The 25,253-nt window shown below is 50.6% G+C and overlaps 1 protein-coding gene across 3 annotated transcripts in view; it reads left to right on the top strand.

Annotated features, from left to right (window-relative positions):
* GALNT2 (polypeptide N-acetylgalactosaminyltransferase 2) overlaps positions 1-25,253 on the top strand; it is a 186,588-nt gene that overhangs the window by 112,684 nt on the left and 48,651 nt on the right. For all 3 annotated transcript variants that reach the window (XM_032491846.1, XM_032491847.1, XM_032491848.1), the window contains exon 3: positions 10,151-10,304. In XM_032491846.1, the coding sequence (XP_032347737.1) occupies positions 10,151-10,304 (154 nt within the window). The remainder of the gene's footprint in view (positions 1-10,150; positions 10,305-25,253) is intronic.

Raw genomic sequence — 25,253 nt, 5'->3', positions numbered from 1 at the left:
TATGTGGGATCGACGGGGTCAGTTGAGACCAGCGTGGTGGCTGACTGGCTGTGATGCTGGCGTGGGGTGGGCGCTCCCTGCATTCAGGGCTCGCCTGGCGAGTCCTGCCTTCCCCCTTCATCGCTGTGCCTCCTCTGGGTCTGGGTGGCAGCAGCTTACAGGTCAGATAGCTCTCAGCCGATTGACTGAAGAAAGGGGGGCGGCTTGCTGTCTTTCCCAGCTGGGCATCTCTGGCGCCTGCCAGGCCAGGTCACGGTCATGGCCGTGGGGAGAGTCCTGCGATCCCTCCCGGGAGACGGCAGCTCCGTGTTCGAGAGCTGGACACGTTCTAGGGCTCCTGCGTCGGAGACGTTGGGGAGAAGCCGGCAGATTCTTGAACTCCTGAACGTGTTGGACGGCTCGCCCACAGCCTCTCCCAGTGCCTTTCCCCTTCCTGCAGTCCTGGCAGCATCCGAGCTGGGATCCGAGAGCTTGCGTTGAGAAGCACGGGGCTCAGGGATGAAGACGGGGAGCCTGGGGGGAGGGGGGCTCCGGGCTCAGCACTGCTCCTGTGATGCAGCCTGGGAGTTTACAGTTTCGTTTTCCTCATCTGTAAATCGAAGACACGTTCTAGCTTAGAGATCCTGGATCCTGTCGCTCTCACTCCCGCCTTTCTGGTTCCTTTTACTTTCCTTTCCCGGATCAGGATGCACCGAGCTTAGTGTCTTTTAGAAGGGCCGGGGATTCCTCTTCGAGTTCTGCCAGCCTCACCCCAAATTTCAGGTCCAGCGTGGAGGACTTCTGCCCTCAGATTCTGTGACCATTGCTCCTCCTGCAGAAAGTTTTCCAGCCGGGACCACTGATTTTTTTTTTTTTTCTCCAATGCCGTTTTTCAGAGTGTTATTTCACATGGAGTATTTATCCATCAGTTTTTTTGTTTTTTGAAAGTCTATCTGATGGAGATGAGTTTTATCTTTTTTTCTGAGTGTCCCTAGAGAAACATCTTCTTAAAAGCATGCAATGTGTTTATTGTAGGAAATTTAAGAAATTCAGATAAGCAAAAATAAGAATATGATATACATAATCCTGCCACCTCAAAATAAATACTGTCGCTTGTTAGAAATAGCACGGTGCCCAGACTATGTCAGAAACACAAATACTTTTTTTTTAATGGAAGTATAGTCAGTTACTATGTGTCAGTTTCTGCTGATCAGCATGTTTCAGTCATACACACACATACATGTATTTGTTTTCATACTCTTTTTCATTATAGGTTACTGCAAGGTATTGAATATAGTTCCCTGTGCTCTACAGTAGAAACTTGTTGTTTATCTACTTTGTATATAGTAGTGTGTATTGCAAATCTTGAACTCCCCGTTAATCCCTTCCCACCCCCTTTCCCCCCGGTAACCATAAGATTGTTTACCATGTCTGTGAGTCTGTTTCTGTTTTGTAGATGAGTTCATTAGTGTCTTCTTTTTTCTTTTTTATGATTCCACATATGAGCGATCTCATATGGTATTTTTCTTTCTCTTTCTGACTCCCTTTACTTAGAATGAAGATCTCCAGGTCCATCCATGTTGCTGCAAATGGCATTTTTTATTCTTTCTTATGGCTGAGTAGTATTCCATTGTATAAATACACCACAACTTCTTTATCCAGTCATCTGTCGATGGACATTTGGATTGTTTCCATGTCTTGGCTGTTGTAAATCGTGCTGCTGTGAACACTGGGGTGCATGTATATTTTTGAATCGGATTCCCTCTGGAAGTACTTTGTTAAATAAATTGAATAAACATACAATTGACTCTAACACCAAAAATAAATAAATAACCACTGTTACTCTCGCACTGTGTGTTCCTCCAGACTCGTCTGGGCGTTGTATCTGGGCACGATTAACCTTGCGGCTGCGGTGAGCTATGCTTGCAGCCTCCTGGGTGCCCCGAGCCCAGGCACAGAGGGACTGGAACCCTGGACATAATCTCTGAGTCGGCTCCTGGGCCTTTGGGCCTCTCTGTCCACATTATCCCACATTTGAAGTTTGGTCTTTTCATGAATTCTTACCAAAAAAAAAAAAAAAATCCAGATCATCTAGTAAGTTGGTGACGTTGCCAGAAATCTCATGAATTAACTGCGAAGTCTGCCCACACGTGCCCCCCTCGCGGCCACAGCGCCTCGGGGCTCTCCTCAGATCTCTGGCTGGGGCCTCCTTCTCCCTCTTCCGCTGGAGACAACAGCCCCTGCAAGCTGCTCATATCAAGATTTTTCCAGAAATGACGCCACGCTATTCTTTACCCATTTCTTCCTAGGATAATATATCAGAAACACCTTTCATGTCCTTAAACATCTCCTACTTTTTGAGGGATAGCAAGGTATCCGTTTCCATAAGCTTGAACTTTTCCTATACTGTAGGACATGGAGACGGTTTCTAGCCAATATCTTTATAGGAAGGTTATCAATCTGTGTATGTCCTAATTGTTTCCTTGAAATAAATTCCTAAAAGTGAAATTGCAGTGTCACTGTCAAGACATGCTTTAGGGTTTTTTTTTTTTTTAATATTAATTGCCAAATTGTCTTCTAGAGGAGGCCTGCTTTCTGGCACCCTAGGCAGCATTACAAAACAAATCTTCCATTGTCCTTCCCCCATTCCAATGAGTAAGAAAGCAAAACCCAGGACCTAGGTCAGGGCAGTGGCCAGAAGAGGGATGGGAATGTTAAAATGAGATTGTTCTGAGCTTTGTTAGTAAAAATATAGGACCCAGAACAATTCAGACAGCGTCCAGTGTGCTCCGAGTTGCCACCCACACCGGCAGTGTTTCCGTTCTGTCCTGGGCACGGGGTTTTCGGAGATGGTCGTGAATTACAGTGGGTCCGGATGACGGTGCCTCAGATGCGGAGAGGGCCGGAAAGAGCGTCCGACAACGAAGGAGCATTTAAAATAAGTAGATGTTTTTACAGAGGGCTTAGAAGGGCGAAATGGGGTCACGATGCCCAAATATTTGAAAGGCTGCCATAGAAAAGAGGCTGAGACGAATTCTTTTCTTGTTTGGGAGTCCAGAGAGTGAGAGCTGCGGGGAAGCAGTGTGGTGCGTACGGAAGCCCAGGCCCGCAGTCCCCGCCGGCTGGCGAGCTCCCCGGCACTGCGGCCGGCCGGCTGTTAGGGGTTTTCATGAAGAGATTTTCACACGTGTGTAGAGAGATCACATGCCTGGTGCCTTCTGACTCCAGCAGCTTGGGATGTCAGCGTTCAGGAGAGGGACGCATCCTCCATTTGGACCCCATTATGCCAGCAACCAGGACGGGGCTGCAGGGGTCAGGCAGGGACGGTGCCCCCCCCCCCTCCCGGGAGGGCATCTGCTGGGGGAGGTGGGACCTGCACTGCGGGGTGGCTTGGTGGCGCCTGGCTACAATTCCACCCACTTACAAGTGAGTTGTCGGCCACCGTGGAAGGAACAGAGCCTTGGGGAGAGAGAGACCTGCATTTGAGGTGTGGTTCCATCATTTTGCAGTTTGGCCTCTAAGTCTCAGTTTCCCAGTTTGTGCAACGGGAACAGCCATCATCATACCCATTTTGCAGGGTTGTCGGGCTGGGCTGGGTCCGTGCGGAGCAGCTCCCTGTGGGCGCCGGTTAGCAATGCCCTTTCTCGCCTTCTCCTGTTCAAGGATCAGCCTCAATTCTGAGCCAGAGTTTCACTTTGATGCTTTTACTAATATTTGGGATGAAAACCCATGTACTTTAGCAAACTAAATTTATCATGGCTAGACACTTGCACACATAGAGGATGAACGAGGAGTTTCTATTGAAAATTAGGAAGAGAAATATGTATGTGAAGACTTTCTTGGTTTCAAGTCAGGTGTCAGCCTCGCAGTGCACATCAGACTGTTTCACGGTAGGTTTTAGTTATTTTGACGGCACAAATAATTTTAAATAAATTAGGAGTGTTTCCCGTATAACATCTGATTTTCTTCTCATAGTTTCTTCTAACTGGCTTTTAATCACTTCTTTGAATTTTCTGGGTTTTTTTTTTTTTCTTCATCCTTAAAGATGAATTGTGTAGAATGCCTTATTTCAGGAGACAGTTTTTCTCATGGGTGAACGAAATTTCCTGTCATACCAGATATCCAGTGACAAATAATAGAGTATTATTTACATGTCTTGGTCATTTAATTGGATATATCTGTTTGTAATCCCGTCTTGCCCTGGTCTTCTCTTTCGTAGTGAAGCGTTGTGACCTTTTAGAGGAAGAGGCAGGAGGAATTTTTTTTCTTTTAAGCATAGTAAAATTACATTCAACTTGAGATCATCTGAGAGGTTAAAATAAATCTGAGAGCTTTGTCCTTTGATTTAAAATACATTCTATTTCCCTTCTTGGCTCCTTTCCCAGAAGAGGCTCTCTGTTTCACACAGGCTAGCTTTCAGTTTGTTTAAGCTGTCCTTCCCGGGGAGGATTTAAGTGAAGATTTGCAGTGTGGCCGTGATGCCAGCTCCGAGTGCAGAAGTCTCCTGCCGCCACCGGCCGGGCCTGCACCAGCAGGGCCGCCCGCCTCCTCCCACCCCTACGGGTGGTGGACCAGGAGGCCATCCTTGGTGGGATCCTAGTCTGCCAGCAGCCCGTCATATCAGAGAGGCCTCTAATCTGAAGACCACGTGTGTCTTAGTGTTTCTATGCTTTGTGGTGTTAATCCTTTGGAATTTCATTTTCACGGATTTACAGCATTCCTTTAAATACAAAGTTTAGTAAAAACAAACATTTTAAGGAAGGGGTGATGATACTTGGAAAGGTAATATTATTTTGAAGTTAATGGAACAAGTCATCCAAAGGCAAGCAGCAACCTGAATGTAAAAGTGTTTTTTCTGAAAGTGAATTTGAGGATTGGTTATCAGGAGCCCAGAACCAGCCTCCCCGTGGCAGTGAGGTCCTGAGGGGCAGGCAGGACCCTGTGAGCCGCCCATGCCCTGACCTTGCGGGGCACAGAGCTGGGGCCTCCCCCGCCCCGGCCCATGCTGCCTGCCGGGTGCCGTGGACCACGCGTGGGTGTGATGGCCAGCTGGTCTCTGCTCGAGGGGTGCTGTGCTGTTCTCCAGTTGGGTTAAGATGGGCGGAAGGGGAAACCCCAGAAATCAGCTTGGAAGGAAAAGATAGATGTGACTCAAGGCCTGGTGGGTGGGTTAGTGGGGAGAGAAGAAACTGGATTCCAGGAAGTACCCGACTGCAGAGGCTTGCTCTGTGGGGGACACAGGGGTGATAGAGGAAGAGTATCAGTGGGCAGGTTTGCCACATAAGTCAGAGATGGGAAGAGAAGAAATTGCTGGGCCTGAGCTGTGTGTCTGAGGGAGCAGCGTGTGGTGACAGCGGGGTGGTCAGTGGACAGGTATGCGTCCTGCAGAGGGGACCAGCAGGCAGGAGTGGCAGGAGTCATCCTCCTGGTCCCCACCTTAGGACACCTTCCCCGCAGAGGTCCGAGCAGGGACTGGTCAGGCCCGTGGTGGTGGAGCAGGGGGATGTCTCATCCTTCTTTCAGGGCCTGGCTCTCTTCTCCCAGAGGCAATCACCCTGGACCCGTCTTCTCCCTGCCTGGACGTGGCGTGGTGCGGCCAGAGGGGCAGGAAAGGCTGCACTGTGACCTTCCCAGCTGGTCAGCTGGACTGGACGGCTCCAGGCCACGGGTCAGGGTACTGGACAAGGAAGACCATTGCTTCCTCCTTCCAGTAGCCCAGCCCTTGCCTGGACTGGCCTCCGCTCCCATCAGAGACCAGGTGGGCAGAAGAGCAGGCCAGAGTGACTGCGGTGCCCTGGGTCCCTGGAATTATCAGCAGAACGAGTGGAGGCGGTGGGTCAATGTCCACACCATACAAGGGCTTTGCAGGGGGTTCGCCTTCGTTGTTAAATGTCTGCTGGTTCCAGGCTGGGCCCCCAGGGAGCAGAGAGCAGTGAGCAAGCTGGTCCTGGGCCGAGTCGCTGTCCAGGGCCGGGCAGGAGGGAGAGGGAGTCTGATGTCCAGACTGGGAAGGGCCGGAGGATGCCGTAGGGAGGACACTGAAGGCTGAGCCCAGCAAAGCGACGCCAAGAATGCATCTCAAATTGCTTTAAATGAATGTATCTCTGAGTCCAGACCATGTGCAGACAGGGCACGGTGAGGGCCCACAGGGGTCCCTGGTTTCTGGGCCCCCCGAGCCAGCAGAGCAGGGCAAATAGCAGTTAGAGGTCGGCCACTTTGAGCTCTGCCCCGGCACAATTTTGAGTTAAGCTCTGAGGTGGAGTGGCGAACACCGCAAGGCCCTCTGACAGTAGGTGTGTGGGAAGGCCGTGGTCAGGAGGGAGCAGTGTGTGGGGAAGAGGGAAGAGGAAGGTCCCAGAGAGAGGCTGCAGCTGGGGACACCAGGGGGGCTTCCTGGAGGAGGTGGCTGCACTGGGAGGCAACTCAGCAGCCACAAGAACAGAGTAAGTGAATTGAAACGAAACAGCCCTGCCTTCCAGGATCACGATTTCTCCTGTGTGAGTGCACCCGGCGAGGGCTCTGGTGGACGGCAAGGGGAGGGAGACACGGTGTAGTAGGAGTTCACAGGTGGCCTTGGAGGGCTGGGGGACAAGGCTGACCAGAGTGGTGATTCGATCTCTGTAATTCGTGCTGACAGGTCAGAGGCAGAGGTGCCGCACTTGGAGCTGCTGTAGCTCCTTCTTGAGGGTACGGGAGGTGGGCGGGCTTCAGAGGGCACTGTTGAGAAATGCCTGCAAACCAATGCAGGGAGGTCTAGGGCCCACCGTCCGGCGCGGAATGGGAACATTCTCCAGGTGTGGGTGTCAGCGGCAGGAGACCCCCTGTGGGAGCCTCGTGCAGGGCTCGGTTGCTTCCTGGGAGCAGATGGTCAGCAGGCGCAGGTGCAGCCGGGGCTGTGGGCAGTGGGTGGGAGCAGAACCCGGCAGGAGGCTGGTCCCCGCCTGCCAGGAGCCCCTCCCGACCCCGGGAGAAACGGTGCAGCAGCCTGGGGGCCCTCGTGCTTCTCGGGGGGCGAGCTTGGCCTGGAAGGGCGGGGAGGCTGCCTGAGGGCGGGCTTGGCTGGAGTGGGGTCCGCATGAGGGCACGCAGGTGGGTCCTCTCACATGGCAGAATTTTCAGGAAGCATCGCCTTTTTCCAGAACCAGAGGCATCAACACTTGGGGTCGCACAGTTCCTCCTCCAGCTTGGCAGACCATCTCTAAGACCGGTCTGTCTGCTGCGAATGGATCTCGTCATAAGTATTTTCATACGCTCGTGTAATAAAGTTGCGGTGCCTGTTCTGTTTTCCTCCCATCTTGGTGGTTTTTGCCTTTTCGTGTCAAATTTTGTATCTCTGGGGTATTTTCCATCCACTGCTTGTGCTTAGCCAAGTCCATTTTCACTAGATTTTGGGGTATTTCTGGAAAGTCTTCACTTCTGATGGTCTTTCTGAAAATTTTAAAGAGGTGATGAAAGTGCAGGATGATTTGTGAATGTCATTTTTTTTTCTTTCTGGAAAAGCAGCAAGTTACATACAGTGGATGTCATTAAAGAAAAAAATTGGTCTATTCAGACTGCGGCACCTGTTGTTTTGACTGCTTCTCTCCAGCCTCTAACTTGTGCCCGCCCGAGTTCCCAGTCGTGTGCACGCCTGGCTGCGCCCCTTCTGGCCTGGGAGTGGACCAGGGCAGGTGTTCCCTCCTTGAACCCTGCTCCGTCTGCTTTCTCCTGCACCTGCTGTGGCCCCAGCAAGTCTGTGTAACACAGAAAGAACTGATTCCTAGGATGGTCCTTCCGCCTAGCGTTGTTCACATTGTGGGTTGTGACCCATCAGTAGAGGGTGGAGCCAGTTTTGTGAGCCACACTCACACAAAACAGTAGCATGTATGTGTTCGCAGGTCATAATGCGCGTGCGTTTACATCGTGACATCAGGCTGTGATGTAAGTTGTACGTCATGGTCAAGCATGTTTGAAAGTCCCCGCTGTGCTGTAACAGACTGCCAAGCTTTTAGGAAAGGAAAGCTGTGCGTCGCCTGTCTCCAGTAAAACGGTGTGTGCCTTGGGAGATTCACTGCCACCGGGCAAGGCAGGGCCCCCCGGAGAGCAGAAGAGGATGTCCGGTCAGAGGGCACGGGTCCCTGTGGGGTACCTGAGTGGGTTGCACCGTCTTCGGAGGTTGAAGAAAGATGCATTTCTCTGACACCACGGTGGGCTTCTCTTGTGCAGCTCCTCCTGGTTACAACAAGATCCACAAGTATTTCTCGGGCTGTCTTAGCATGGAAAACATGTTTCCAAAACCACGTGCCGGAAACATTTTCTCTGAGGTGGAGGAGGACGCAGGCACTTGGCTGGCTCCTGTCGCCAGACATTCATGGGGCGGGGGTCAGTGGGGGGGAAGGGAGCTTGTGGGTTTTGGAATTGCTTTCCCACTTGGGAGGCCAGACCTCTGTGACCCTGAGCATCATTTCCCCGGCAAGCAGCTGTGATGAGATGTGGATTTTGACCCGGCAGAACCATCGTAACAAGAAGCGGATGGGCTTTTAGATAGAAAATGTACTCTCCCGCTCCACGGCCTCAGACAAATCACACGTAGCTGAATCTCAGTTTCTCATCTCTGAAACAGAGGCAGGAACGCGGCAACATTCTTTCGATTGTGTACAAAGGGACCTGTGTTTGGAAAGCACATTTGTAGGTCCACACACTAGTGTCATTTCTCATTATTGATCTTGGACCAAACAACCGAGCATTTGAGGTGTTGCTGAAGAGACCTTGCCCTGCCTCCCACAAGCCCCCCACGCCTGCAGTGGGGAGTCCGTTTGCCTCCCTGACCAGCACTTCCTGGCTGGTTCTAAAACAGACAGCTTGCTCCCACCCCAGGGCCTTTGCACTGGCTGCTCTTCCCTCCCTCGGTTCTGGTGCCTCCCGGTCAGACCAGCCATTACAGAACAGCAGCCCCAGAAGTGCCTGCGCTTCGCCTCCAATTTCTTCACAGCACTTGTGACCACTTAGAATCTTACCATTTCATGGGGGGCAGGGTGGCTGTTACTGTTTCTCCCCCCCCCCCTTTTTTTTTTAATTTGATTTGAGTTTGCTACATCTCCCAAACTGGCACTTCAAATCCTCGTGAAAAACCTTTTTTTCATTTTATGTATTTCTTTATTTTCAGGAAACTTAAATTCAAAGAATGAAAACCTTGCCCACGATCATATAGATAGCAAGTGGTAAAAGTGATTTAAGCCCGAGGTGGACAGTGAGTCCTGACTCTTTGTCTCTAGTCCGTCTTTCCTTCCACCTGTCTCCCTCTGAGCATCGATGCCTTTGCTCAGTTCTCTGGCTCTGCCGTCTTACTCCCAGGCTTGTCCATGCTTGCCCCTCACCCCGGACTCTGGCACAAACTCCCAGGCCACTGTGTGTCCTCGCAGAACCTCGTGCTGGGCATTCTAGAGCCACAACGGCTGAGCTGCTCAGCTGAGTCGAGGCTGATGTGTGTGTGGACCTGCCAGGCCACCTCCCCGCCATTCCCTCCTGATAGGCAGCGTGCGTGTGCCAGGCTGTGCGTGTCCTCGTGTGTGTGCGCCAGACTGTGAGTGTGCGAAGCCGCCTGTGTGCCTGGGGGTGTGTGCCAGGCGGCGAGAGCGCAGCCAGGCAGGCCCTCGCTTGCCTCCTCGCGGGGTCAGGGCAGCAGTGGCTGCAGGGAGTGTCTCTGCCGAGGTCTCCCCGGGGTGTAGTCATACCCTGCCCTTTACGGGTGTTGTTTGTTTGTTTGTTTAAACACGTACTTTGTTTTGCCTGATGTCACATGTTGGGATAGCTTGCTTTTCATTTGTGCAGGGCTGTTTGTCCCCGTGTCTGAGATGCTTTTGGCATCTCCGTGCTCCCTGGAAAGGAGGGCACGCAGATGGCGTCTCCCCTTAGACGAGGTGTGTGTGGAGCCATGCTCGTGGGAACTTTGATGGGCGTAGGGTTTTGTTCACTGGACAGATGCTCGCAGTCCAAGCCTTTAACTTTCACAGTGCGAACTACCACCGTTCAGTAGTCAGCGTTTAGGGGTGAAGGGGCTTGCTTGGGCTGTCTGCAGAGAGTTTGCTGACTAAAATCGCCGTAAGCAGCAGGAACGCTGACACGCGCTCTGTGTGCCGAGCGCCCGGTCTCGTCCATCCTTGACCCACAGCCTCTGCTCTGCTCCTTCCAGGGAAAGTGCGGTGGCGAGACTTCAACCAGGAGGCTTACGTCGGCGGGACGATGGTGCGCTCCGGGCAGGACCCCTATGCCCGCAACAAGTTCAACCAAGTGGAGAGTGACAAGCTGCGGATGGACAGAGCCGTCCCTGACACCAGGCATGACCAGTAAGTGCTCAGCCAGCTGCGGCCGGGCCGCCACCCAGGGCCACCGGCTCCCTCACAGCCGGTCCCTTTTACCGTGAGGCTCATTTTTGGGGTTACTCTGGGGCTCTGAGCACGTGCTGGATCTTTACAGGGTCCCGAAACAAGGACAGTTCCGAGGCACGTGGCCCTGGAACTTGCCCTGAAGGAAGTGAAGGAACTACCTGGGATCAGGTCCTCGTCCTTCCGAGGCTGTGGGTTGCTGGTCAGAGCCTGAGAGTCAGCAAGAGAAAGTTGTGTTACGGCCCTCGTGTCCCTAGCATTTGTCCTTTTTAAAACCCATTCATAGAACATAATTCTCCATTGTCCACGCCTCCCTGGGAGGAAGATCTAAAGTCTTGCTTCGTGTAATGTTCTAGAGACTAGAAAGGGGAAAGAAACAGCCCGGCAGGACAGATGTTCAACTGAGCAGAAACCAGAGGCAGGAGGGCCGGGGCCGTCTCCCTGCTCCGCATGCTCCGGGGGAAGGCTTCGCTCGCACCCTTCCTCTGGTTCCTTCACGAACTGGGATGTCTCAGGACCCTCTCATGTGCATTTTGTCACCACTCAGCAGGGAAGTGCCATGTCCATCACCCTCACTGCCACTCTGCACCCATGGGGCTTGCTAGTAAGGCTCTTTGATTGGGAGGCTGTTCACATCGGGGTCCCCAGGGGGTTAGTCTGGTTTTATTAAGAGGTAAGGAGGGCAGCTGTTTTTCTGGGTGCCTGCCAGGCCTCCTTGCTCACCCGGGGACCTTGAGAGTCGTTCATCCATCGTGGAAGGGCATGTGGAAGACACTTCCACCGTGACTCAGATGCTGTGCTGGGGTCCTGGGGTTCCAGGCAGAGGAGTCTGTCCTGCCGGGGCTGGTGGGGAGGTGGCGGTGACGGGGCAGTGGGAATTGAGGGTGTGCAGTGCTGCCCTAGGATGGTCTGCCCCAGATCAGTGCATCCGGGGCCCAGGTGAGTCCTGAGCTGGAGGACTCCGGGCAGGAGGACAGGGACCAGCTGTGACACGCAGCCCTGGGCCTCTGGAGGGCCAGCCGGGGGCCCTGTGTCTCTGGGTGCGAGTTCCAGGGATTGGGGATGGGTAAGCTGAAGAGATGAGAGCCACCAAGCTGCGCAGGAACACGTGTTAATGTTTGGCTTTGTTTTCTAAGTTTTTAGCTTACATCAAAGGAAGATTGTCCACTTCTGTCCTGCTTTCTAGGGAACTTTGTGCCTCTCCCTGCTCTTAATAGCATTTTTGGGTTCTAGTCAGCTCTGTTTACCCAGAGCAGCTCCCAGATGTGTAGACGTACAGTTCTTTCAGACCTGGGAATAAATGTGTGTGTGTGTGTGTGTGTGTGTGTGTGTGTGTGATATAATAATGTTTTATGAGCATACATACCATACGTGATACCAAGAATCTCATCATTTTTCTAAATCCAGCCCAGAAGATGGTCTTTGTGTAATATTTCCTGTAACCTGCTGGGCTCCTGGTCAAAGTCAGCATGGGTAGCTTGTAGGTACCCTATGCAGAGTAGCAGGTGCTGAGCTGGGATCCAGGAACCCCCAGGGGCCGTGGTGGGCTCTGGGATGCTGGGAGTTTCCTGAATGAAGCTGTGTGCACAACCACAAGGTGGTACCCGCCCTCACGTCTGCAGAGGCGGAGCCCAGGAGCCCAGCTGCATGCGTCCCCACCGCCCTCATCCCCAGGCTGACTGGATCCTCTGCACCTAGTGGAGGCACTGAACGTGAAGGTTGTCCTCGCTGCATGGAGAGGAATGTTTGTAACTTGCCCAGTGATGAGGAGCAGCTGACGTGAGGCCAGAAAGGGTCAGGACCGCTTTTAAGAGGGGCGTGGCCTAGCTCAGGAGGGTGGTTCAACTTCTAGCAGAACCTAGCTCAGAAATGCCTGGAATCAGCCGCTTGGAATTACACCTCCGTGGGATGGCAGGAGCTGCACTTCATGTGATGGTTTAGGGGCTGGTTTTCCTGCTGTGACTTTCCCTTAGAGCCGAGAGAAAAGGCTGTCCTTTCTCGCGGCTCATCCACGTGTGGGCTGGGGTTCTGTCTCCATAGCCAGTCCCTTAAATGTCCCCCAAACCATATATATATGTATGTATGTGTGTGTGTATATATATATATTTTCTTTTTTTCAGTTTTTGAAATATGCGTTTGTCCCAACAGATGTTTGAATATTCACCCCGCAGTGGGCTGTGTTTAGGTGGCTTTAATTTTAGTTCCAGCTACTGTGTCGTGTTCATTTGCATGTGTTAAAGGAGCAGCTGGCATGCCTTCCACGTTGGTTGGATTTGGGCTAAATTAAAGTCTCCCCCAAAGTCATTTGGATGCCTGGAGCCAAGCCAGTGTCCTGTCCTCAGAGTCTAAGCTTCAGAAGAACCAATAGCATCGAATGTCAGGTTAAGGAGATCAAGTTACGGCTTTGACTACGCCCCCCGACCCCCCCCCCCCCCCGGTAGATCTAATAGATGCTGAAGCACTTGACCTTCCTATGTAAATACTGTATTTTTTTTGGCTCTGCAATATCTCCCTTTGTGGAGACCTATGGAAACGCTTGCCTGGCGGAACTCAGCCTTCACTCGTGATAAATCTGAAAGCAGGGCAGATGGAGGTTAATTAAGATCAGGGTTTTCGGAGTCATGTAGACTCTGGTTGAAATCAGACCCTCCAGTTCCTAACTCTGACGCCTTTGTTATTTATGAGATGATGTAACGTTATGACGGCTGGTTACTGTGAGGGTTAAACGCTATGTTCCCGAGGGCTGGCTCCTCCTCCCCTGAGATTGTGTTCCAGAGCACCCCCCAACCTCCTTGCCCAGGAGTGCGGCCCCCAGCCCCACCCCAGCACCCCCAGCCCTCTTCCCCGCTTGATTGATCCCCGTGATGCCCCTCACCACCTACACCCCACGTGTCTGGCTTCTGCATGCGTTCATCTGAATTTACTCATGGAGCAGTGGTTTCCATCTGGGATCGTCATTCTGACCACACCCAGCACTTGATAAACTCAGTATTTGTTGAGTTGTTGAGTTGGGTGAACGGCCTGGTACAGTGTCTGGCATACAGTGAGTGCCCAGTAAGTCATTAACACACGGAGAGTCGGAAAAGAACAAGGAGAGGGGCAGGTTTAGCTCAGGGGTAGAGCACGTGCTTAGCATGCGTGAGATCCGGGCTTCAGTCCCCAGTCCCGCCATTAAAACAAATAAATCAATAAATTTTTTTAAAAGAACAAGGAGAGCAAAAGGGAGATTTGTAAGCAGTAAATAAGGGAGGTCACACGAACCCCAAGGTGATCCGCAGATAACGGTTCTGTGCTGGGTTCTCCCAGGACTGGAAAGTGACACTGGTACAATCTGCCCCTTTATTCACTGTCCCCTGGGGCAGCTCCAAGGAGTCAGAGGTTGAGAGCCTTGCAAACAAACAAACAAAAACCTCACACTCCGGAAGCTATTCTTTATTTACCTTTTTAAGTATGTAACAAATAGCTGAGCCAAGAAGACACATTTACACTTAGGAGGACGCGTAGAAAAGCCCGCAGTGAGTGAAATACTCAATATGACACACAGCAACTATGAGGACTCTCTAAAATCAGAAGGACGGCAGAACATCCTGTTCTTGAAAGTGCGGTTTCTCAACACACACACACACCCCAAAAGTGTCTAGTCTACCTTGTTTAATGTTATTTGAAATTTCAAAGAAATTATCATGACTTAAAAAGCACATGAAGCCAGTGGGGAATTTGAAGGTGCTTTTTCAGACGATTCATTCCATCTCCTGCTCACCTCGGGGAAGCTATCGTTGTTGCCCTGGTGAAAAAATTAAAGGGACGCAGCATTGAAGGCGATGGGAGGCTGTCTGTGTGTTCTGAAGGCAGAGCCGACAGGGTGTGCTCACGACCAGGCGAGGAACAGGCCCCGTGAGCTGGAGGAGGCTGTGAGCCGGAGCCCGCCTAGGGGACGGGTCAGAAGTTAAAATTCAGACATGTTGTAAAGTTCAAGATGCTCTAGGCTTCTAACAGTGGGCAGGTCTGTTTTGTAGGTGTTTGGAAATGTGTCAGGACAAGGTCTTGTGGGAATGGGAATTTGGGAGTGTTTGGTGTACAGGTGTTATTTAAAACCGTGAGAGGGAACCAAGTTCATACCTTATAGCACAAGGAACTATATTCAGTATCTTGTAGGAACTTATGGTAAAAAAGAATATGAAAATGAATATATGTAAGTTCCCATATGACTGGAGCACTGTGCTGTACACCAGAAATTGACACAACATTGTAAACTGATTGTACTTCAAAAAAATATATATATATATAAAATAAACCCTGAGCTGGGACATTGTCCCCCTGGCAGGGAGGAGAGAGGCCAGGGGCCGAGCTCTGGATGCTCCAGCACCAGGTCCTCAGCCTCGAATGTAAAGCCAGGGCTGCCTTGGAGTACAGTCCCACACGTAGACGGCTCTCGGCCTCCCCTGGTGCCAAGGCCCCAGGCAGAAATGCTCTGCTGCTCGATTCAGATTCAGTTTTTGAGTATTTAGATTTAGATTTAGATGGTTTAGATTTAGATTTAGATTTAGATTTCGATTTCAAGTAGGGACATTATGAGGAGGTGATGCCTCCTAGGAGCTGACTCAGAGGGCTGGGTGTGGTTTTGTGTGTATGTGTGTGTGTGGGTGTGTGTGTCTGTGTCTGTGTTTGCCCAGGACTGCATCTGATGGGAAAGTGAAGGCTGGAAGTGGAGTGGGACCCGGGAAGTTTATGGAACACGATTCTGTTGGCCACAGAGATGGTCTACTCTGAAGTGGTTTATATAAGCAAAATCAAATAAACCCTTCAGGGGAGAAACCCTATCTTGTTTTCTTTTTTCCGCCTCGGCCGACACTGTTCCTTTTCATTTAGTTATGTAATAAGTCCCTTAAAAACGAGGACCCCATGGTAAAGGAACAGATTTCCTGCAGGTTTCAAAAGTTAGATCATCAGAAAACTCCTCCTTGTGTTTCCACCCTTTCCTTTTATCACTAAGTTAAAAATGAAGGGTTATGAGGGGAGGGGACAGCTCAGTGGCAGAGCGCGTGCCTAGCATGCGCGAGGTCCTGGGTTCAGTCCCCAGCCCCTCCATTAAAAAATAAATAAATAAACCTAATTACCTTCCCCCAGAAAATAAATAAATAAATATTTAAAAAAAAAAAAAAAAAAAGAAGGGTTTTAAAACATTTCTGTGTCTGAAATCCAAGTGTTGCTCCTGAGACTGGGGCTGGCTGGACCGTGTCTGCACCAGGGTCCTCCTCCCGGAGAGAACTCTGTCTGAGTCCCCGCACCTGATAGATGTACCTGGCAGCCTTTCCATCAAGAGCAGATTGTGTTACTCGGTTTATAAATTACAGTTGTAAGGTTTGGCTCGGTTTCGTTTAGAAGAATGACTAAAAGACTTCGTTTTGACCAGCTTTTTCTAAAGATGTCTGTCTTTAATGCAGCGCAAACAAGAGATCAGAACTGCTGAGGGGCTATTTTTTTTTTAATATTATTTTTTAGAAAATTTCAGCCTGAGGGCAGACACTTAAGTAATGGGCTGTGCGGTTCCCCCCGGTGGGATGTCAGCGTTGATGTCAGTCGTTTTAAAAGAGCGAGCGGTTCATCAGGCTTAAACGTTGTGGGCAGGGATGCGGTCCAGACGTCTCATTGTTACTCGGGAAGAGTAAACACTGCTGAAGCCAAGGAAGAGTTCTTAGCGTCACCTCGGCAGCTCGGCGTGAAGCTCTGAAGGCCTAGTCATTGTGAGCGCCAGGGTCCTGTTTTTCGGAGACCAGAAGGTCCAGGGAAACAAGAGGAAGCCCAGCGCCAGAGGGCGTCCCCGCCCCTTGTTGGTGGCTCCGTGAGTGGGGGTCTCCCCCCCGGGGGGCCCAGGGCCTTGTTTGTACATCACATCTTATTTAGGAAAATAGTGTCACAGCTGGGCCTCTGTTGTGGCCGAGGCTCCACCTGCTCCTGCCTCCGCTCTGCGGGGCTCACTGAGCTCACCGCCCCCCGGGCCTGGCAGACCCTCCCCCAACCTCTGATGTCCCCCCGGGCAGGGTCCCGGTGAACGAGGCTGGATGGATGTCAGCAGAATACATACCTGATAAAGGATTTGTGCTCAGATTGCAGCAAGAACTCTAGAACAAACCCCATTAGAAACGGGTAAAGGTCGGAACAGAGTTGGCCAAAGAAGATACACAGATAAGAAATAAGGCCACAGGGACACACTCAACATCATATCATACAGCATTAGGGAAACAAGTTAAAACAACAGTGACCTAGCACCGCACACCTACTAAACTCCAAAAACAAAAAACCAAAAAGACAGTGCTTCCCAAAGCAGGGCCCACTTGCTTGCTCCGGGTTGAGGTGGCCTTGGTGGCATTTGTGGCTGGTGGGGCTGGAAGGGGTTTGGCTGTGGCGTCACAGCCAGCTCTAAACGTCTGTCCCGGGATAACAGTAACAAAGCACTAACCGCCGTGGTGGTGGTGTCACAGCCTGTGCTCTGCCTTTAATGCGCGTTCAGTTTCAGTCTGGGGAGCCCTCCTCCGAAGTCGGCAGGGATGTTACGCTCTGGTTGACGTCACACCCCTGCATTCAGGGCCCACGTCCAGAAAGTGCAGGGGCCTCCTCGACTCGGGAGGCACGGCTCTGGGTGGCCCCCACCTGCTGGGCGGAGGCAGCTCCTCCCCTGTCCTGCGCGGGCAGGGTCGGGGTGGAGGTTGGCAGGCGGTTGGGGTAGCCCCGGGCCCCTGTCCAGGTGCCACCTGTGTCCGGGGGGCATGGGATGGGGTTTGTCACCTGTCTGTGAGGCCTGAGGTCACGCAGGGCGGGGCGGGGAGGGATGGGAGCTCTCGGCACCTAGGTTTCCCGCTCACGGTCCCGTCTCCTAGACGTGGCCACCTCGACGCCTCCCCTGCATACGCGTCTTTTCTACTCCCGGCTTTCGGGCATGAGTCTTTGGCACGAGGCCTGAGTGCACCCAAAAAGCAGGAAGAGCTGGGTACTGGGGTCTGGCGGCCGAATTCCCGAGAGAACTCGCCTCCTGCTGACACAGTCCTAAGAAGCTGAGAACAAGTGAGGCTTCTGTTCTCCTTTTCCCACCTCTTGTTCCCCAAGGAAGTGCAATGGCCAAATGCACTGTTTCCGTCCCCCAGGAACATTGCTCATGACCTTGGGGAGGTGAGACCGCGGGCTTGTGTGTCATGCATGTGACCTCCCTGTCCCGGCCGGGGGAGGCTCGGCAGGTGCAGGACGCATGCGGCCAGGCAGTTGGGGCTGACCAGCTGCAAGTCTTTTTGCTTTAACGCCACCCCCTCCCAGCCCATCCCCGGGCCTAACTTGCACCTTATGTGCAAAATTCAGACCAAAACCATGTCCCTTTGCTTTTTGGTTGTTCGATTTTTATTTTTCATGTTTTTATAAAGCCGACTCCAAGTTTTTAGCACCAGACTACTCTTCTTTCCCCTTTATGTGTACTTCCTTTTGGACCACTTTGGGCCTTATCTGCATGTCAGTTAAAGGATGCTCTGTGCCTGGGTGAGAGGGTGAGGCTTAGGCAGTCGAGACCCAGTCTGTATCTGTGTCTGTCAGCAAACATGTCTGTAGAACTTGGTCCCGAGGGCCTGTCCACCCTGTGGCTCGGTCTCCCCAGCTGTCCCTCGGGGTTATCATTTGGGCAGAGGTGGGATGGTTCTACACGAGTAATGTATTTTTATTTCTTTATTCTCTGGTCCCTCTTCCCACCACCGTGGGGTAACAGTGATGACCTTGAACGTTGTCTGTGTCCTTCGGGATCTTGCAGAGAGGTAGGAGAGGCCGGCGCTCCGCAGCAGGCAGGGTAACAAGCCGACTCTGCATCGGGCTTCACAGAGCTCTCTTTGCATCTTAGACCTGTTGGCGAGTTTCCGTTATCCTCTCCTAAGACCCTTTTGTCATTGCGAAGCACCTTCTTTATCGCTAATAACACTTTCTGTTTGCTCAGCATCCATACAGGGAACCACCTTCCTTTAATTCAATTTTTTTTGCAGCTTCCAACCTTCTTGTGCCCTTAAAGTATATTTTCTATAGGTAGCAGAGAGTTGGGGTTTTTGGCTTTCTGTCTTGGAGTATTTAGTCCTCTTACATTTAGTGGAAGTACTGGTGGGATGTTTTGGTCTAATCGTCGCGTGTCCCTGTGTCCCGTTCGTCCCACTTGTTTTGTGTTCCTTGTCCTCTCTTTTCATGCTTCCTTGGAATTACGTATTTCCCGCTCTGTTAGCTTATTACGTCTGACTTTAATAAGTGTAATACAGGTGAATATTTTCATTGCCTCCTGAACGATGTACTACTTTCTCTCCTCTCCCTTTTATGCCTTACTGTCCTGTGCTTTGATTCCCTCTTCATGTGCAAACCCCACTGGCCATCTCTTACTGCTTTGTGCAGTAAATCTCCTTTAGGTTTATCTCCATTTGGTATTTCCATTTTTCCTCCTTTCATTTTTCCCAGTTCTCATAGAACCTCTGTGAGTGTTTCTCTTCCTGCCAGTTTGCGGGCAATGAATTCTATCCTTTTATTTGCCTGAAAAATCATCTTTCCTTCACTTTGGTTTTTGAAGAGTGTTTTCACTGAACACAGCCTTGCAGGTTGAGAGGTGCTGTCTGCACTCTTCTGCTGTCCTTTCCTTGTCTTCTGGCCCCTGCTGTTTCTGGTGAAATATCAACCATTGTCTTCTTGTTGCTTTCTGAAGACATTCTGACTTTTTCCTCTGGCCACCTTCCAGATGCTCCTCTTTGTCTTTGGTTTTCAGCAGTTTTACCAGGATGCGCCGAGGTGCTTTCTTTGCACTGAGCCCGGTTGGGGTTTGCAGACGCCCCCGACGCTGGAGCTTCTTGTCTTTCGTCAGTTTTTCTTGTGCCCCATCTCCCTTGGGCCCTAATTTACACCACATGCCAGGTCCCTCTTATACTCTTTTCTGTGTTTTTTATTCTGCTTTATTCCCTGAGCTTCAGCCTGGATATAATTCTGTTGGCTTCATTTCCAGTTCACTAATTTTTTCCTCCACTTTTAAAAAATCTTTTCTGCCCCACAGTTAACATCATACTTAATGGGGAAGAGCTGAAAGCATTCCTTCTAAGATCAGGAACCAGACAAGGATGCCCACTCTCACCACTTGTATTCAGCATAGCTTTGGAAGTCCTAGCCACAGCAGTCAGAGGAGAAAAAGAAATAAAAGGAGTCCAAATCGGAAAAGAAGTAAAACTGTCACTGTTTGCAGATGACACGATACTATACATAGAAAACCCTAAAGAATCAAACAGAAAACCACTAAAACTCATGAATGAATTCAGTAAAGTTGCAGGATGCAAAATGAATGTACAGAAATCGGTTGCATTTCTGTGCACTAACAATGAAACAGCAGAAAAAGAAATTAAGGAAACCATCCCTTGTACCATCGCACCAAAAGGAATAAAACACCTAGGAGGCAAAGGGCTTGTGTCCAAAAACTGTGAGGCGCTGATGAAAGAAATTGAAGACGACACAAAAAAAATCTTCTCTGCTTTCAAATCCCATCTCTTGAATTTTAAATTTCAGTGACTGTGTTTTGTTGTGTGTGAACAACTGCAGAGATGGTTCAAGGCTCTCGCTGGTGTCTTCCTTCTCCCAGAAGGACCTAGTCTTCCTCTCTGGCAGGCGGTTAAAATAGGGCAGGTCGACTAGCTCAAGTCTGCACTTGAGCTGGAGTAAAGCTGGGTCCCGTCCTTTGTGGGAGGGCTGGCGAGCTTCCAGCCCTCTTGTGCTCCTGGGAAGCAGCCCTTTGGGATTCTCCCTGGAAGTCTGAGCTGTTTATATCATAGGCTGTCTTCCTCGGCACCGTCACCTGCAGCCTAGCCTCCCTGCCCCGTCACTCCTGCAGGAGCTCAGCGTGGCCCCCTCCGCAGAGCCGGCACGTCCCGGGCTCGCTCATCCTCTGGGCTCCACAGGGCTTGGGGAGAGGAGGGTGAGAAAGGGCAGAACCTACTCTCGGGGGCTCCTCCTCCTCCTGTGAGCCTGGCCCTCCAGCCCCTGGCTGCCTTGTTAACCTCCAGTGCCTTCAGAGTGATTTTTTGAGTGTGTTTCCGCCAGCATTTCTTGTTGCTTTCGGTGGGTGGGTGGATCCACCACAGGGAACTTGACTACCGCTGAGAGCGAGAAAAAAACCTGAGTGTTTTATTTGGAACCAAATTCCGTATGAAGTTCATGGTTCATAAATTTTGCCCTGAGGAGCCGTGTCTGTCCCCCGAGGACAGTAGTACATGGAAATAACAATGAGCTGGAAGGTGGGGGGGGCGTGTAATTTTTGTTAGTGGCTCTGACACTTACTCCTAGACTAAGGTTGAAATAATCTCTCTAAACCCTGGGTTTCTTATCTGCAAAGCGGTAACGCCCACTCTGCCCATCTTACCCTTGTTCTGTGAAAGGACTTTATAAACGGCAGACAAGCACAGGATGTTGTCACGTTGCTGTTGTGTGTGAGTGTGTGAAGCCAGCTTTGGGTCCTCGATTAAGCCTTGCTCCCAACACGCGTGTGACGTGGCGCGCCCTCAGCCTCCTGAGGGCTTCAACTTTGTCGTCACTTAGGCTGCATATTTCAGCTTTTCTAAAACGACGTGGTCTCAGGGATTCCTCTCGGCTTCTCTGGTGAGCTTGAACGCAGCAGCAGCAGCGTCAGTGTAGGATCCGTGCAGCCTTACGCCAGAACACCTGCCTGCTTACTGTGGCACTGACCGGTCCACGTGTGCTCTGGAGTGTCCCATGTTAGTGATGGAATCTGCGAGAACCCAGCTCCCCTTTGCAATGGGTAAAATTAAAAGTGCAGACTTTTAAAATAACACCCGTCGTAACTGCATTGGGTCAACCGTGATTTCCTCCTTCTGACAATGATAAGAAAAGAAATTCACGTGTCTTTGGAAATTCAAGTCTGTTAAAAGAAGGAAGTATTCCAATAGGAGTATTGCACTTGGATCTGACTGCTTTATAGTCAGTGTTGGTTTCTTTTTACTCTCGCATTCGTGGCGTTCATTCAGCAAGCATTGAGTGCTTACTGTGTGACGGGTAGTCTTCTGGTCACCGGGGAAACAGCAGTGAACAAAACTGATAAAAATTCTCAGCCATCACAGAGCTTACGTTAAGGGAGTGACAGGAGAAGACGGCAAAACAAATCACCAAATTATAGGGAATGAGACAGTGTTAAATGCAGTAGAGAGATATGGGTGGAGGTCAGGGCATGTGGGGTCAAGGCTGAAGGTCCAGTATTAAACGGGTGGTTAGCAGAGCAAAAGGAACAGTCCACAAAATGAAAAGACAGCCTATGGAACGGGAAGGAATATTTGCAAATCATGTATCTGATAAGGGGCTAATATCCAGAATCCTTAAAAACTCACATAACTCAATAACAAAAATTATAATAATCCTATTAAAATATGGGCAAAGGACCCGAATAGACATTTTTCCAAAGAAGACATACAGTTGGCCAACAGGGACATGCACAGGTGCCCAGCATCACTAACCATCAGCAAAATGCAAATCAGAGCCACGGTGAGACCTCACCTCACACCTGCCGGAATGGCTGTCATCAAAAAGACCAGAGACCACAGGTGGTGGTGAGGCTGTGGGGCACCCTTGTGCTCTGTGGGTGGGAGTGTAAGTGGGTGCAGCCACGATGGGAAACAGTGTGGAGGTTCCTCAGGAAATTAAAAATAGAACTACCATACGATCCAGTAACTCCACCTCTGGGTATTTATCCAAAAGAAATGAGACCACTGTCTGGAAGAGATAATCTGCACCCGCGTGCTCTCAGCAGCCTTATTTATAATGACCAAGACGTGGAAGCAGCCTAAACGTTCACTGACAGGTGACTGAAAAAAGAAAATGTTATACACACAGACACATACGTGCGCGCGCGCGCACACACACACACATACGTTGGAATGCTACTTGTCCTTAAAAAGAAGGGAATCCTGCCATTTGCACCAACATAGATGAACCTTGAAAGCATTGTGCTAAGTGAAATAAGTCAGAGAAAGACAAATACTATATGATCTCATATGTGGATTCTTAGAAGGAGAAAAAAAAAACTCTTAGAAAAAGTGATCAGATTTGGTTACCAGAGCTGGAGGTGGAGGGCGGGGGAGTTGGATGCAGGTAGTGGAAAGGTGCAAACTTCCAGCTGTAGATCAGCCCCGGGGATGGGGTGTGCAGCGTGGTGACTGCAGTTAACAGTACTGTGTGGTGTATTTGAAAGTTGCTAAGAGAATAGATCCTAGTGTTCATCACAAGGAATAAAAGGTTTTTTTCCCCCCTTTCTTTCCTTTTTTGTATCTATAGGAAATGATTGCTGTTAACATTGTGGTGCTCATTTCACAATATATGTAAGTTAAGTCATGAAGCTGTGCTCCTGAGATGTATATGATGCTGTAGGTCAGTTATATCTCAATAAAACCAGGGGGAAATCACAAACAGGTGGTTAAGGAAGGTCTCACTGACAGGGAGGCATTCAGGCAGAGATCTGAGGGAGGGGAGAAGGAGGTGGCCATTTGGATAGCAGGGAAGGGAGTTCCCATTGGGCGAAGTAACAAGGGAGAGTTCCCAAGAAGGGGTGTGCCAGGCGCGCAGGGACGGCGAGGCGCCGGAGCGGCTGGGAGCTGGGCCCTGGGAAGCCACGAGGCTGATCCCGAGGGTGTGGGGCTCCCTCCGCGGTGGAGGCACTGCAGATTTTAGAGCAGAGGACCAGCATGGTCCGGGTGAGGCTTGTGAAGGCTCAGTCTTTCCAAGGTTGCTGCGTTCAGGCCAGGCTGATGGGGCGGAGTTGGGGGTGGGTGGGATATTCAAGGCTGAAAGTGGAGAAGCCTGTGGATGTAACGGGGCGTGGACAGGGGAAACAGTGGAGGTGGTGAGCAGTGAGCTGTGGTTGGATTCTGGACGCGTCGTGGAGGTGGTGGGACAGACGTGCTGCAGGGCTGGGTGTGGAGCTGAGGGCGAGGCAGGGCTGGACGGGCTGTTCCCTGAGAGGAGGAGCGGAGTAGCCTGATGGTTAGGGCGTGGGGGGTGCCCCCAGGATGCCCACGTTAGGACCCTGGTCCTCCGTTCCCGGCTGCGCGGCCGGGGCATGTCGAGTTCCTCAGGTGTGAGTTAGGGTAGGAACAGCACGCATCTCACAGGGCCGTTGTGAGGACTGAGTGACTTAAGGCTTGTCGGTCACTGAGCACGTAGTAGGACGTCTCTAGGCCAAGGGAGGAGCTGCTCGGAGGGGCAGGATTTAGGATCCAAGTGCAAGTGTCAGGTGGGTGGATGGAGATACACAACAGTTGAGTCCGGGGACGCGTCGGGGATTTCATGGCACTTATAGATGGTATTTAAAACCATTTTGTTGTGCATCCCCGAGCGTGTGGTAGTAAACGTGGAGATGTTCTGACCACCAGAGTCAGCTTAAGTGACTCAAGCTTTGTTCTGTGCGGAGGTTTTCTCTTGTGGTGATTGTCAAATTTCCTCTGGCATCTGTGCTCTGACCCTTCAAACCAGCACCTTTTTCTTGTTGGTCATTCTTTTGAAAATCCTCTCAGATCAAGGGCATAGGCCAAAGTACTTCTTCTTCATTTTTTTAATTGAAGTGCAGTCAGTTACAATGTGCCAATCTCTGGTACACAGCACAATGTCCCAGTCTTGCATATGCATATATATATATTTATTCATTTTCACTTTTTTCCATTAAAGGTTATTGCAAGATATTGAACACAGTTCCCTGTGCTATACAGAAGAAACATTTTTAAAATTTATTTTTATATATAGTGGCCAACATTTGTAAATCTCAAACTCCCAAATTTATCCCTTCCCATCCCCTTTCCCCAGTAACCATAAGATTGTTTACTAAGTTTGCAAGTCTGTTTCTTTTTATAGATGAGTTCGTAGTGTCCCTTTTTTTTTACATTCCACATATGAGTGATATAGTATTTTTCTATCTAGCTTATTTCACTTAGAATGATGACTTCTAGGTCCATCCGTGTTGCTGCAAATGGCATTATTTTATTCTTTTTATGGCTGAGTAATGTTCCATTGTATAAGTATACCACAGCTTCTTTATCCAGTCATCTGTTGATGGACATTTAGGTTGCTTCCATGTCTTGGCTATTGTAAATAGTGCTGCTATGAACATTGGGGTGCAGGTGTCATTTTGAAGTAGGGTTCCTTCTGGTTACATGCCCAGGAGCAGGATTCCTGGGTCATATGGTAAGTGTATTCCTAGTCTTTTGAGGAATCTCCATACTCTTTTCCACAGTGGCTGCACCAACCTGCACTCCCACCAGCAATGTAGCAGGGTTCCCTTTTCTCCACAGCCTCTCCAGCATTTGTCATTTGTGGACTTTTGAATGATGGCCATTCTGACTGGTGTGAGGTGATACCTCATTGTAGTTTTGATTTGCATTTCTCTGATAATCAGTGATATTGAGCGTTTTTTCATGTGCCTGTTGGCCAAGGTACTTCTTGTTCTTGATACTCATATCCAAGTGTTAGCAGTAGACCCTGGAGAATTCCCTGTGTTGTTCTGGGCTGGAATGGACACAGCCCAGCCTGCAGGACCCTGAGTGCCGAGTGGCCTAGGGTGCCTTTCTGGCATCCCTCTCGATAGCTTCTTCCTCTCACTGCCTCTCTTGGTCCATACAGCCCCTGGTTCCTCCCCTTAGGATTACTGCAGGCGCCCCTCAGGTCACCCGGTGGGTCCCTCAGACCCATATTCCCGACGTGCCAGCCCTGCCTGTTTCTTCCTTTGCAAGAAGCAACTAGAGACACCCAGACACCAGCAGCTGTGACGCCTTCCTGGCCTGGCAGAAACATCCTGCCGCTGGCCTCCGCCTCTTCCCCACTCATCTCCCTCTTGACCTTTAATGGGATGTAGTCCAGCAGAGTTGG

This window comes from Camelus ferus, chromosome 11 (assembly GCF_009834535.1).
Source record: "Camelus ferus isolate YT-003-E chromosome 11, BCGSAC_Cfer_1.0, whole genome shotgun sequence".
NCBI classification, from domain to species: Eukaryota; Metazoa; Chordata; class Mammalia; order Artiodactyla; family Camelidae; genus Camelus; species Camelus ferus.
Note: the sequence above shows the minus strand (reverse complement) of the source record. Positions and strands in the feature narration are given on the sequence as shown.